This window comes from Eupeodes corollae, chromosome 1 (assembly GCF_945859685.1).
Source record: "Eupeodes corollae chromosome 1, idEupCoro1.1, whole genome shotgun sequence".
Taxonomy (NCBI): Eukaryota; Metazoa; Arthropoda; class Insecta; order Diptera; family Syrphidae; genus Eupeodes; species Eupeodes corollae.
Genome location: NC_079147.1, coordinates 252,533,324 through 252,548,087, shown reverse-complemented (window position 1 = coordinate 252,548,087; position 14,764 = coordinate 252,533,324). Strand labels below are relative to the sequence as shown.

The 14,764-nt window shown below is 36.6% G+C and overlaps 1 protein-coding gene across 2 annotated transcripts; it reads right to left on the bottom strand.

Annotated features, from left to right (window-relative positions):
• Positions 1–3,379: 3,379 nt before the first annotated feature.
• Positions 3,380–14,342, bottom strand: LOC129942548 (uncharacterized). Of its 2 annotated transcripts, none has more exons than XM_056051540.1 (6): positions 14,203–14,342; positions 5,043–6,435; positions 4,844–4,982; positions 4,638–4,780; positions 4,230–4,577; positions 3,380–4,170 (listed from the first exon to the last, which is right to left on the bottom strand). In XM_056051540.1, the coding sequence occupies exons 2-6, from the start codon at positions 6,421–6,423 to the stop codon at positions 3,620–3,622; spliced, it is 2,562 nt and encodes an 853-aa protein (XP_055907515.1). In that variant the 5' UTR covers positions 6,424–6,435; positions 14,203–14,342; the 3' UTR covers positions 3,380–3,619. The 2 variants fall into 2 exon arrangements, with proteins under 2 accessions (XP_055907515.1, XP_055907516.1); XM_056051541.1 differs by lacking the exon at positions 14,203–14,342 and adding an exon at positions 13,676–13,929.
• Between the last annotated feature and the right edge of the window lie 422 nt (positions 14,343–14,764).

The following is a 14,764-nucleotide window of genomic DNA, read 5'->3' as shown; positions in this document are numbered from 1 at the left end:
TCATTTTTGGCGAGCTCATCGGTTTTGCAATTTCCCGGAATGTCTCTGTGGCCCGGCACCCAAATGAGGTGAATATTTAACTGGTCCGCCATCTTATTCAAAGATGACCGACAATCCTGGACTATTTGAGAGTTTGTGGAGAAAGACGCGAGAGATTTAAGATCGACTTAGCTGTCCGAGAAGATTCGTATATCCTTCCAAGATATAACGTTTTCTTTGAGCCAGAATAATGCCTCTTTAATCGCCATTACTTCTGCCTGGAATACACTACATTGATTGGGAAGTCTGTGTGATAGACTGAGATTCAGTTGTTCCGAATAGATAGCACTCCCAACTCCGTAATCGGTCTTTGAAGTGTCTGTATAGAAGTGTACCGCATCGTCTTCCAGGGTCTCTCTTCTTCCTAGGAGGATCTTGAAGGGATGGACACATGGAAGCTTTTACGGAATACCATTTTTGGGGTTGTATAGTCTTAGCGACCTGGGATAGATCTGAAATTGTATAGAATAGTAGTATGTCCAGTATTGTTACTGTTCCATTGAGAGGTGGCTCTAAGCCTCACACATGAGTTGGCTGCCAACATTTTGGAGAAGATGTCAAGAGGTGTTAGGTTTAAAAGCACTTCCAGTGCTGCGGTTAGTGTTGAGCGAAGTGCTCCTGTGATCCGCTGGACTTTGATGAGCTTATTTAGATTTAACATCTTGTCCAGTGCGGTCCACCATACGACAACTCCTTAAATAATGAGTATCGGTCTGATTACTGAAGTGTATAGCCAGTGGGTTATTTTTGAGGAGAAGCCCCATTTTGATCCTATGGCTTTTTTACAAGTAAAAAGCGCTACAGTAGCCTTTTTTACTCTTTCATCAATATTTACCTTCCAATTTAGTTTTTTGTCTAAAATGAGGCCTAAATATTTAGCTTGGTCGGAAAAGCTTAATAGTATTACTTTAAACTTGGGTGGGCTAATCTGAGGAATTTTGTACCTTCTCGAAAAGAGTATTACTTCTGTTTTATGTGGATTGACGTCCAAGCTACATGGCTTCGCCCATTTTGTTAGCCTATATTAAATGCATTTTGTAGGAGTTCCGAGAGAACTTGGGGGTGTTTCCCCGATAGAGATATTGCAACGTCGTCAGCGTAGGCAATCACCCTAAAATGATGTCAAATGATGTCAGTAGGTCGTTTACTACCATGTTTTATAAAAGAGGCGAAAGGACCCCACCTTGTGGGGTAGATCGATTCACAGATTTGGTAGTAGTAAAACTTCTCATGCTAGAAGTTATTGTCCTGCTTTTGAGCATGAGACTTATAAGATCTATGAGTGATTTCTTTAATTTCAGCTTATCCCTTGCTGTTGTGATCGCCTGGTAACTGACGTTGTTGAAAGCTCCTTCAATATCTAGGAAAGATACTAGGTTATATTCTTTTACTAGCGAATGAGGTGCTGATTCTACTGATTTTCCCTTAGAGTAAGCATGTTGAGCTGTGGAAATGAGACATAAATTTCAATCAATCTTTCCAAGGTTTTAAGAAGGAAGGATGATAGGCTGATTGGTCGTAGATCTTTGGGGTCAACGTGGGAGGGTTTCCCTGCTTTAGGAATGAATACTACTTTTGCTCTTCTCCAGGCTTTGGCAATATTTCTCAACCTTAAACAGCTTATCAGAATGATTTCCAATGTTGGAATGATCATGTCTGAGCATTTTTGTAGTTCGGCCGGAATGAATCCGTCTGGTCCTGGAGATTTATATGGATCAAAGCTGTGTATAGCCCATTGCAGTTTTTCCCGCGTTATTAGATCAACTAAATCGCTTGTAGAAGCTTGAGACTCTGATGTTAAGTCGTTGAGTATGTTAGAGCTACCTGGAAAGTGGGTGTCTAATAACAGATTAAGAGATTCTTCATCTGTTATAGTCCACGTGCATGCTTCTGTCTTTAAAGCACTGGGTATTGTTGGACTTTTTGAGAGAATTTTCCTTAGTCTTGAGGTTTCTGAAGTATATTCTATTTTACCACAAAAGTTTCTCGAAGAACACCTCTTACTCTTCCTTAATTCTTTTTTATATTGATTTAGAGCTTGTTTGTATAAGTCCCAGTCAGAAGGAGATCTAGTGTAGATCTATTGAAGAGTTTGCGACGGCTTTTTCTGAATGGTTCTAGTTCTTTACACCACCAATGAGGTTTATTTTTACCCTTTAAAATGGTTACAGGGCAAGAAGTTCTCATTGATTCATTGAAAGCTTCGGTGAGATGATTCACAGAAAGGTCTAGTTCATCTTTACTGAGGAACTTTTAAGAAGGTTGTGATCAAGCAGTTGTGCTAGCACCTCCCTATATCGCTCCCAGTGTGTATTACGGTGATTGCGAAAACCCGTACATGTAGAATAAGGAGACCAACTTTTTTCGATTGCGCGTCCGCAATTGTCTTCCTCAAGGTGTCTCCTGGAATTGGGCTGTATGTCGTGGCCAAGAAAAGAGGATATGAGCCAGTAGGTGGCTTTATCCGTTGTTAAGACAGCGGTGGTGGTGTCTTTCTCGCTGTAACATGCATGACCTTGGTTCACCTTTCTCCGATGCATACAATAGTTTATAGCCAGGAGTCCTGAGGCTTCTGATGAAGGAGTTTGAGACCCACGGAGTACCAGGTTGTTTGAGGACATGATGGCGTGATTGAGATTAATCTGTACTAATCGCAGCATCGCTACTTTTAGTCAGATCAACCTCCACCACTGTTTTATCGGCGTTTTCATCGTCTGATGAGGAATGAAGTATGTCTTCCTCACTCAGAGTGATACTTAAGGTGGCGTCTCCAGTATCCATGTCGGAGTTGCTGTCGACTATAGGTTTAGCCTCCACGGATGGCTTGTTTGGGGCTGTGGAGGTCGATGGTTCCACTTGTGGTGTTGCATCGACTTCCATTATTAGTGGTGTTAAGCGAATCTTCGTCTTTTTTGTAGTTACGAATCACGATTTCATCGAAACCATACCTAATCACGCCTTTGGTCGCGGCCAGTGGAGCCAGTGATTCCCTATTGATCAATACGAGAGCTGATCTATAGTGACCCACTGTCTGCTTCTCAACCTTTGGGACTTTCCAGTCGTACGTAGGCAGGTTTGGATTACTTGCTTTGATCAATTATATGATCATATCTGGTCAGTTGTGTAGAGCTTGGACCATTATACGTGCTCTTGGCCGACTTATTAATTTTTAAAAAAAGTTTGGTGAATTTTTGAGCTATTTGATATAAAACATCTACTTGAAATCCCAGAAATACGGAATAAGGGAACGGACCTATTAAAAAATTCAGAATGTATTGACTTACTATGCGTCAGTGTCCAAGAAACTTATATAAAAAAATTAAAAAAAAAAACAACAGAATTTCTAAGTCATTAAGACTCATTCTTATGAATACTGTAAATTACGTCTTTAATATGTAAAAAGTTAAAAAAAGGCAACTGCTTGTAGGTTAGTAAACTTATCTAAAAATATTAAAATTAAAAAAAAAGGTTGTTCTTGGAAGGACTCCCAGCGCTCTCTTCTCTCCTAAGTGTCTTCTATAGTTTTCCAGCGACAAAAACATGCATATGTCAAACTGTTCCCAAACTATAAATCAGCTGATTACACAACGATGTGTCTCAAAATGGCTGCCATCATAATAACTGTCAAACTAGCCAAGAGTTTTCCAACACCGCTGTAGCAGCCCAAATTCTGCACAGTCACTTGATATCGGACTTCATCGGGATACTGACAAGCACTGTCCATGCATGAAGACTGCGAGCTGTATGTGGATGTTGCTTGCACTGATATATAAAGCGGTGGACAGCTGTGTATCGAAAAGTAACCATTGCATGCATTTGACAGATCATATGTCATACTGTTTCCGGTATTTGTCAACTGTTGACAGGTTACGTCACTCTGTCCATTTGACGTTGAAGTTGTTGCGTTTTGCATGGGTCGTGGATTGTAACGGGAAGTACAGACTGTTAGAGTTGTTCCACTTGCTCCATTCACGCTCACTTGTCGACTTCCACCGGCAATGTAGAAATAATTTGGCATTAGTCGATAGAAGTTGATGAAATTCGGGCGAATATATTGGTACATTTGATCTTGACCCCAGGTTGAGCTGTACCAATATGCTCCACAGCGGGGATTTATGATGCGGCGTTGAACTGTCAAAAGATTTCATTAAAAGTTATTTTGAAGACGGAAATACTATTTGGAAACTTACGTTCTTTGATACGCTGAACAACTGGTCTTCCCTGTGAAGCATAATTGTTTTGACCCAAGCTTATCTGGAAAATATCCTTAGATGGATCGACCACAAATGAATTGAATCGAATTGCTGAACCACCGGTAAAATAGAGGAACTTCAGATCAGGAATTTGTTCGTAGATGTACTGCAGTTGAATTTGAACGTAGTTTGAGTCTCCATCGTTTACGGTGGCCATGTTCGGTACTAAAAGGGCGATCATAGAACGACCTCCAACTGTGTTGTTTTGCTGCTGTCCAATCATAAGAGTTTGAGTTAGGTTTTGTACAGACTTCAAAATAAGAGGAAGGTTGAAACCGGGACTGTCTGTAAGTATGCAAATCATTAGAAAACGTCACAAAATTGAAAGATCACTATAAAACTTACAGTTTGATTGAGTTGAGACATTCCATTGTTGATAGACGTCACTCATGTGATAGGTGGTATTGGCAATTATTCTTCCGTCACCAGCGCTGAGAAGCGTTACGGAACTTGCATATGGTGCAACATTGATCCGTTCGAGAACGTAGCTGTCAAATAAAATAAAGAATATCGTAAAAACTCCTAAATTTGAATTAAGACTCAAGACTTACCTAACATAATCAGTAATTGCATTATATTCCCATGAAGTGTCGATGTAAACAAATATGTCTGTCATGGTTGTGATTTTTTCTGACACATCGCCTGTCTGAACGTTTGAAGCTTCACAAGAAATGTCATTTAAATATTGAGCTAGAAAAAAATTACCATTAATTGATTTTCAAAATATAAACGTCATCATTTTGTACTTACGAACATAATTTCCAAGTTCGCCAGCTGCTGATTGCGAGAATTGCTGAATTGCGGGTTGTTGGAGAGTAACTCTTAACTGCATTTCTGCATCGAGGACTTGAGCAAAGGCTGCTGTCTGACTGGCCATATCACTCACTGGAGCCACTGTGTTGAACTGCTGCTGTCTGTTACAGGCCTTGATGCCTGAATCAAGGACTCCTCCCAGAGAGTAGTACATCGAAAGCAATTGACTCAGTTTTATTCCGGAAGCTTGATTCTTCCAATTTGCAATGTTCATGGCGATGATCAGACCATCCAAGTCACCCCGAATTTCAGCGTCAGTCATCTCGAGGTTATCTCTTCTTGACATAAAATACCATTTGGCCATGACAGTATCGTTCCACGCTCCACCGGCTCCTACTGAAGCACTGCTCGACGGTGACATTGGTACCTGGACGAGAGCCACTTCGGCAAGGTCTCCCGCCAAAGTAGCTGCCCATCGGTTATCCACAGTAAGGGTACTTTGTCTACCTCCGAATTGACCAGGGCGCCTGGATAGAGCCAGAAGTGTTTTAAGCTGTATCGTCTGAGGCTGAAGACCAGCTGCAATTCCAGCTATTAAGTTACCCGCAGTGACTGTTCCCCAGGGCGTCCAGATAACTCCATTCTCTACCGGACACTGACTTACAGAATTATCGTTTCCGTAGTTCACATCACCACCGTCGTTCCAGTAGTCAAAGTCCATGTAGGGGTTAGTCTTGACCTTATCTTCCTTCTTCGAGTTCTTGTGGGTTTCGATGAACTCAACATCGCCCAAGAAGTTCGACTTGTAGGGTTTGTCATTCACACTTCTGCTGAATCGATTCGAACGGTATTGGGACAACCGATTGCACACCATATTCTCATCGCCACGGACTCGAAGATTGTATGAGCTCGAGAGCATAAAATGCATAGAACAACGTTCTTGTTGTGACAATGATGCATTCGGGAAGGTATTGGCATTTCCCGGAATAAGACGTGTCAAAAGAATACGAAACTTAGGGAATTGAAATCCCGTCGGACTGTATGGCAGAACTCCGGGAATCCCAGCTTGAACACCAGTAGCTCGTTGAATTCCATCCTGACGGAAACGATGCAGCAATGCGACGGACAACTGTCGTGCGTCCATATTAAAGTCCGGACTATTTTCCACTTTACGGATTAGATCGATGAGCGTGTTAATTGTCGACGGTAATCGATTGTCACGGTTCATGTAATAACTTGTATTGTAGCACTCAACCAAGGATGGTGGTATTTGTAGTTGGGCATTCTCCTGAGCCCATGTCGATGGAGGTGCTGCTATGACAATGAGGAACACCACCAAGGATAGGATGGGTTGCTTATGCGGCAAAAGATGCTGCATTATGATGATAATCTATAAATGCGTATAAAAGAGGGGGATATAATTTCATTAAACATTTAATTGACCATCGTAGAAATTTAAAAGATGATAAATTATGATGTTAATAATAATGAAGTTCTAGGATAGTGTTTGAAGATAAATAGTAAGAGAGTTTTGTATGTTTATTTTTAAAATAAAATGTGTTTTTTTTTTTCAATTTTCTGTAACAGTTAATTAGTTTCAGTTCCTGGCTGCTTTGACTTTGGACTAGTCCGATATGAAAGTAACAGAGTCTGTCAAAAACTGTTCATGCTTGGTATTCAGATTTGTCAACTGGAATTCGAAGATCAGTGCCCGAAATTTAATTTGGACCGTGGGCACAACTTAAATTTAATTTATCTTATTGTTAAATATTTTAAGTATTTTCTCACTATAGAATCCATTTGGAATCTTATCAATTGGCTTACATGCGAATTTTTGTTTAAAAGTTTTTTTTTTAAAGAGAAGACTCATTTGATGTTTCATAAATTGAGGTATTTGAATAACATTTTTATCAGGCTTTCGGACAATCCACAACAAAATTTTAATACTTTTCTATCAAATACTTTCAATTCATTTGCAACCGTCGGTAAAATAGGAAGCAAGTACACAAACTGTATTTCAGAATCGGCCTAGTAAGTGTATTGTAGATTATAATTTAAGTTTTTTCCAAAAGGAACTTTGAATTAAACAATGCTTTTAATAATGCAGTAGCAATTTTTGCTTTTTTAAGTATCGTTCTAGCACGTTTATCGAATTGAAATCGGTTCTGGAAGTTTATTCCTAGGTACTTCATTTTTAGAGGTAGTGGGATTGCTGCGTTATTTATTTTGAGATCTAGGAACTTGCTCTTTTTAACAGCAAGGTGTTTCCTATTCCGCTGGAGTTTCTGAAACAAGTCAATCCACACTTGTTTTTATTGATTTTTAATCTCCATTTTTTTAAAATAGTTTTCTATAAGTGGCAATTTGCGTTTAATTTGATTAAGAGTTAAAATTGGTCAACTGTTACTTGCTAATATCATAGTATCATCAGCGTTATGTATTGAACAAGGTTCATTAAAATAGGAGTGTGAAAGAGGGAAGTCTTGGAGATAAATGTTGAATAAATATGGATCCAATATAGATCCCTGTGGAACACCTGTACATAAAGTAAAAAAATCAGTATGTCCAGAATTAATAAAAATTGTGCTTTTTCTGTTTGTTAAAAAACTGAACATTATTTGGATGAGCCAACTCGGAAAATTGAGCTCTTAAACTTTATATACAAGTCCCTGAAAGCCAAAGTGAATCGAGAGCTTTTTAAAGGTCACTGTGTACATTTTATTTCTAAGATTTTGAATGTCCTTGTTTGAAATTGAAGCAAAGCATGTTTCTTTGAATTTCCTTTTTTGAAAGCAAATTGATTGCATATTATTCAATGGGTGGTATGAGAAATTAACTTACTGAGTCTTATGAGCATGAGCTACGAGTCTGAGCTCAAGCTTATGAGATTGAGAATTTGCAATGAGACAAAGCTCATTTCATCTCACTATCTCTGTCTCAAAATTACCTTCATTTCTAAAATGGCTTCTTCATGTGAAAGTAGAAAGTGAAGTAGAAGCGTAGCGGATATAAGAACGAAGATGTTAATAGTTTTCTTATTAATTTTATTAAGAAAAATACTATTCTTTTGACAAAAACCCAAGTTTAATCAATTGCTCCAATACAGGATGGAAATTTATATTTTCTAAGCCAAATTATTTTTGCAGCATCGTTATCCTCTACCGTATTGAGAAACTTGATCCACTCCTCTTTCCTAATTACAATTTTCTCAGCTACTCCGACAATAATCCTGGAAACTGTGCTTCGATCGATTCCAAAATCTTCGCCAATACCGCTTTGAAAGCCAGGATCACCAACAAATCGGAAAAAAAACACCAATATTCTGGGAATATTTATTAATCAACCGCCTCGAAATGTATCGTGATTTTCAAAAAAAATAATTCGTTAGGATTTCAACTTGCGCTGGGGTGGACCTATAAAGATTCTTAAAATTTCCTGTTGACTCAACAGGAGCAAACAAATTTAAATATTCAGCCATTGCGGTTCCTGAGACAACAAATTTCCAGTCTTTCTGCATACGGAAATGTCTCAAATGAGATAGATCTCCAAAATAAGATCAATCACATTTTAGTGAGTTTTGTCTCAAAAAGATTTTGCATAGGAATGATAGCAAAAGCTCAAAATAATTAGTTTTGAGACTGAGCTAAAGAATTTCGCATACCACCCAATATCTCAGCCAATACCCGCTTAAACAGTTTACCAATTTTAGAAAGAATGAAGATACGTCAAAAGTTACTAACTTCTCTTGTAGCTTTATTTTTCGCAATTGACAAGATCATAGATCGCTTCCAAATGTTTGAAAAGTAACCATAATTAAAAATTGGTTGAAAATAAATGATAATACTGCATCCAAAGAATATAGACATTTTCTAATACAGACGATTTTTTAATATTAATTTGGATCTGTAAAATTTTAGACTTTTAGGAGAAGAAAAAGGAGACAATGGATCTATCTACCTGAATCTATCACGTGTCGTTATTTATAGATTAGAATGTTATCATTGCGCTTGGCATAAATGTTTTCTTAAAAAGGTTTACTGATGCCAGAACTTCGTGTTCAAAGTCTTCATTTGACTCTATGTTGGAATAATTTGAAGAGAATAAGTGGATAACTTTAACTGTGTGTCAATTAGTTCTCGTCCATAATAAAGAGGTTTGTACTTCGAAATATCGGACCCATTGAATTTTCTACCAGCTATTATGTCAATTTCCTTAAAAACTCGAGAGAAAGGTATTATTTCTTGAAGCCTATCAACAAAATGCAGACTATCAAAAGTACAAATCTTTATTGATAGCTTTTTAAAAAAAATTATTCATAGTAGCACCAGGATCATTTTTGAATATGTAAGGTCCAATCACACCGCTGCGTCACCAGCGGCGCACAGCTTCGTTGGGGGTGTAGAGACTTTTTAAAAGCCATAGTTGGATTTTTCGAACTTGAAATTCAACGATTTTGTATATAATTAGTATACACCTGAGTAAATAAACAACAGAATAACTTTAATTTGATTTCAGTTTTAAAATCGATTTTACTGGATTTAACCCTTTAACACAGACTTTAGATCGTAAAAAAATGTTTAATTGAATTTTCTTCAACACTAAAAGCTACACAGCAGAAACTTTCTCAGTTGTTCTTGAGAGACGCGTACGGTTTTAATAACATGACTTCCTTGTCTCAAAGCATGTATTTACCCATTTGTAGTAATAACGTACCTTTTACTTGTTAAATGTCAGATTTAAAAGTGGCGACTTCACAAAACAGCGGGATAATGAAAATGAAACCTCTTATTCCTAGATTCTTTGGCAAAAACCTGCACGGTTCCTAACTAACCATATTTTTTTCTCCATAAGTCTTCACATTTTGTTGCTTATAGTTCCTATAAAAGTTTCTGAATTCAAGTAAATACGTGTGAAATTGCTGGAGAAATTTGAAGCTACAGTGCATAATATATACAGTTATGGACAGACAAATAGCACACATACAGAAAGTAAATCTATTCCAAAAGAATTTCCGTTATTTTGAATGATCATTGCAATTTTTTGTGGGTACGTTGCTAACTGCAACTGACACCAGAAAAGAGAGTCAAATGTAAACCATTATCACCCATAGCCTTTTGTTGTTGGCAGTTTAGACCAAGAAATACCACAGTTATTAGTTAAATTGTAACTTTTCATTTGTTTATCAAACTTCCTAGGCGAAAGTTGTTTTTTTTTTTTTTTATTGTGTACGATAATACAACTGAAAAAAAAATCCAAAATATTGGCAGAGGCGTGCATTGTACTTTTGTTTCTTTGGACTAAGAAAGCAATTGAGTGGTAAAGTCCTCTCTCGAGGGACCAAAGTGTTGCTATATAAGACCCTTATCATCCCCGTCCTGCTATACGGTGCAGAAGCATGGACCATGACAAAAGCGGATGAAAGCACCTTGGATCGGTTCGAGAGAAAAGTTCTTCGTGTGATCTACGGTCCCGTATGCATCGAAGGGGAGTGGAGGAGAAGATGGAACGACGAACTGTACGGGCTGTACAGCGACGTAGACTTAGCCAGAAGGGTAAAAGTCCAACGACTAAGATTGATGGGTCATGTAGAGCGCATGGAAACCAATGCTCCGGCCCGGAAAGTCTTCGAATCCGCACCCACAGGACAGCGCAGGAGAGGAAGACTGCGGATCAGGTGGCACGCACAAGTGGAAGGTGACCTCACCCAACTTGGAGCGCGAAACTGGAGACATCTAGCTAGGGACCGAGTTAGATGGAGAAGTTTGTTGGGTGAGGCCCTAGTTCACACAGGACTGTAGCGCCACCTTAAGTAAGTAAGTAAGTAAGTAAGTGCATTGTACTTTTGAAAAAAGGAATATCATCTATGAACTCTCTTTAAAAAGGTAATAATCCTTCAGAAATTGCGAAATTAATGAAGTGTTCGTGAAAATGGTCTATAATGTTTTAATTTGGTGAAAACCTATCCTGAACTCAGAATTACTAATAAAATTCGCAAGCCCACCCATCGCAAGATTTCAGTACCCGTTGACGGAGCCATCGTCAGAAAGTGTAAGTCCGATCCTTTTAAATCCTTCCGCATCATTACTGCCGAAATTAATGAAGAATTTGGTGTTAACGTATAAAGCAGACTAGTAAGAAGACGACTCAACGATGCTAACCTTTGATTTAAAAAAAAAAAACAAATCAAATAAAAAAAGGCTCGTTTGAACAAATACCTTAAATTTTTTGAAAAGAGTGCTGTGGAGTGATGAGACATCGGATCAGATGGAAAATCTTTGTTCATCTGTGAAACATGGTGGAGGAAGTGTAATGGTCTGGGGTGCTTTTTCTTGGCATTAGGTGGACAGATGGATAAGTTTTCATACCACACAATGGAACCATTCGTGTTCGAGTCAATGCAAGTTAACTGGATTTTCATGCATTACAATGATCCGAAACATGCAGCCAATGTGGTCGTTTACCCACGAAAGTATTGAGGTTCTAAGCTGGCCAGCGCAAAGTCCCGATCTTAACCCAATTGAAAACTTGTGGAGTGATGTTAAAGTTAAGAGAATATAAAAAAAATTCAAAAATTCGGAAGAACTTTGGACGGAATTCAAGAACCTTGGTAGGTACTCTGTTCCCCAGAGCAAATGCAGGAAATTAGTGAAGAGTTTACCAAGAAGATGCCACTCATATAGATTTGTATATATGCACTTCAGCGTTGTTACAAGCCGTTCAAAGATTGGCAAGAATTGGCTGGTAAATATAATACAACATTGAATTAAGCCTTGAATAATTTTAGTTCATTCACAGTTAACGAGATGAGTTTAATATTTAAGATCCGAACTGAAATGCTAGAGCTAAATTACAGACCTCATAGAGTTGATATAAATCGTAACTGTCATTTTTGCAATCTCAATCAAATGGAAAACGGTTATCACTTCCTAGCAAGCAATGTCCAAGAAATTCGACGTTTATACTTTAGGAAAAGCTTTCTTTCTACAGAAGAGAGTTACTCAATTCTAAATGGTGAGTGTGGTTGGAAAGTTCTTATCCGGTTTGTTACTGAAGCTATCGCTTACAGAAATACTTATGTAAATCAATCTTTTATTTTGTTTTAGCTTAACTAAAAGCCCATCTTTCAGTTAATATTGAATCCCTTAATCTACCACTACTTTTTAATCGATTAATTGACACTCTTTTAAATTTAAATACACTAGTTTAAATTTTTGTTTACCTTTTTTTAAAAAAAAAATTAACTTTTGCAATATATATATTAAGTTATTAGTTTCTATTAGTTTTAATTAGAATTGAAGTGTAATGCCTTGCACGATTAAAAAACTTAAGTACACTAGAGCGTATACGCATTTATGAATTAAATTTAATATCTGCGGGTATTTTTGTTTTGAATTAACTTCTTCGCGAAAAAAAATACAACAAAGTTTTAATGTTATTGATTTGTAAAAAAAATGTAGGTGGCACATTTAGGGAACCCAAGAGTTCTGGCATGAAAGTCATCACCAAACAGTTACTATCTTTAAATCAAAAACCTGCATTATTTTTGTATCCGGTTTCATATACCTACGATAAGGCAATATATCAGAATTCCGGTTATGAATCATGGTTTAGTATACCAAGCCAAATAATATAACGCCTAACTTCAGTCTTAGTCATCGTTAAACCAACCTTAAATTTCTTCATTTGTCGTTCGTAATATGATTAAAGCCAATATAAAAATCGGACTTTAATGACTTGACGTTTGCGACAATTTACTAGAATTCGATATAAAACTTTAAAGCATAATTCTTAGAAAAGGAAAAAAAATTCTAAAAATATCAAAAACCTGTTCACTTTTGAGTAAACATAGTTCATATTTCATAGCAAACAATTTCAACATAGAATTTCTAATCAGTATAATCTTGTTTACGCATCTCTGATAATGATGATGATAAGATTTCAACAAGCCACTTTGATAGATAAAATTGTATAGACTTTTCTTCAAACAACAGACTAACGCTAAAAAACAAGAAAATTATGTTTCAAGCTCTTTTACCGCTGCTATAAAGTTTAATTGCATAGTCAATTAAAATACATTTAGTAAAAATAAAGTTTGAGAACCAAGTAAAAAAGCTGAATTGAGAAATGGTCTAGAAGTTCGACTGCACCCCGAGACCATACAATAAGCAATAATATTGACAACACCCACAACATTTTGGAATAAAGTTCAAGATAAAGAATATTAAGATTAGAGATTAACTTAAAAATCACCGCTTTACATTGGTCCTAGGGTTTCGTATATCAAAATAAGAGGTAAAACAAATTGTAAGGAAAAGCATTTTACATTCTTGAAGTACGGCTGAACAAAGAGTCTCTGTACTTGAGATCATGTCTCTAAACATTACGCTGGATAACTGGGCCATAGTTATTTGTTTTACGAAGTATTGGTGTTTTTTTTGCAATATCGTCACTGTTAACTTAACTTAATCAAAAAGAAATACTAATTTCAGTATTTTCCAGAGGCACAATTTTTTAATCAGCAATTTTGGTGGTGTGAGCTTTGGCTATTAGTTTTACATTTGGTGACTTTGGTGACCAAATCAGTTCCAATCCATTCCATTTTGGATAAAATATATCAAATTTGTACTTACACTTATCAATTTGATTGTAAATTAATAACTAAAACAAATTTTGATAAAATGCCTTGTGACACATTAGTCCATTTCCAGTAACTCCCCTTTAACACTTGACTACAAATCTTCACACAATTTATTTTTCACTCTAAAAATGAAGCAACACTCAATGACTCAATTTTAAAGAATTTTTTAATTTTTCATGGCAATTATTACAACTTTGTGATAAAAAGTCACAAAAGTTGTTACAAACGAAAAAACTTCTTAGAATTGAAGCACTATTAATATGTTTTATAAAAGTTTGAAAATGGAATAATCCATCTTATCGTTGTCAGTGATGGTAAACCATTCAATAAACTGTTGATAAGATAAAAAACTTCAACACTATAGAATGATTCATAGATAAAGATACGAATAAGGCCGAAATTGCACAATTATTTTATTTGAATTCTTTGTTTTTAGGGCAGTTTTGTGAGGGGAAGTATTAATTTTTAAATTTCTTCTTGTTTTTTCTTAAATTCACTACTCAAGTTTTGAAAACTCACTTTTCGAAATTCACTTGAATTATATTCCAAAAGATTGTATTAATTTTTGGATCGTTGAACAAAATATCAATTTTATTCGTTAGCGTATATTTTTTTTAACACGCCTTATTTCACCTGTCGTTAAAGTCGAACTAAATACTTCAGAGCCCCACCTTGTTAGACATTGTGTGAAAAAAGCTTTGCTAGTATCTACAAAAAAATATCCCTTTATCTTGAAGATAAGATAAGAAACAGAAGATAAATTACAGGTAATACACAAAACATATTTAAGGTAGTCAAAGTAGGTGAAACGGTGTAGGTACGGTGTAGGGCATATCCAGCAGGTGCAAACGTTTACGCACCTTTAGAGTTCCCTCATTTAGTCATTTGAATTTCTGCGAATTTCTTAATTTTAGTGTTTAGCTTTTTCTATTAAAGTGGAATTAAGGTAAAGGTTCCAGTTTGAAGCGCATGAGCAGGTGGTGAATATTTTGTTATCATTTGTAAACATTTGATAGGTTCTATATTTTGATTAGCCGTTGTGATAAATTGAACTTTATATCTACTAAGAGAGAGAATGTTC

Excerpts from the sequence above, each read along its gene's own strand:
- LOC129942548 (XM_056051540.1), bottom strand. The coding sequence starts at position 6,423 with ATGCAGCATCTTTTGCCGCATAAGCAACCCATCCTATCCTTGGTGGTG. Across the intron at positions 4,781-4,843 it reads GCAATTACTGATTATGTTAG|CTACGTTCTCGAACGGATCA; the intron begins GTAAGTCTTGAG and ends TTTATTTGACAG. Across the intron at positions 4,171-4,229 it reads TGTTCAGCGTATCAAAGAAC|TTCAACGCCGCATCATAAAT; the intron begins GTAAGTTTCCAA and ends ATCTTTTGACAG.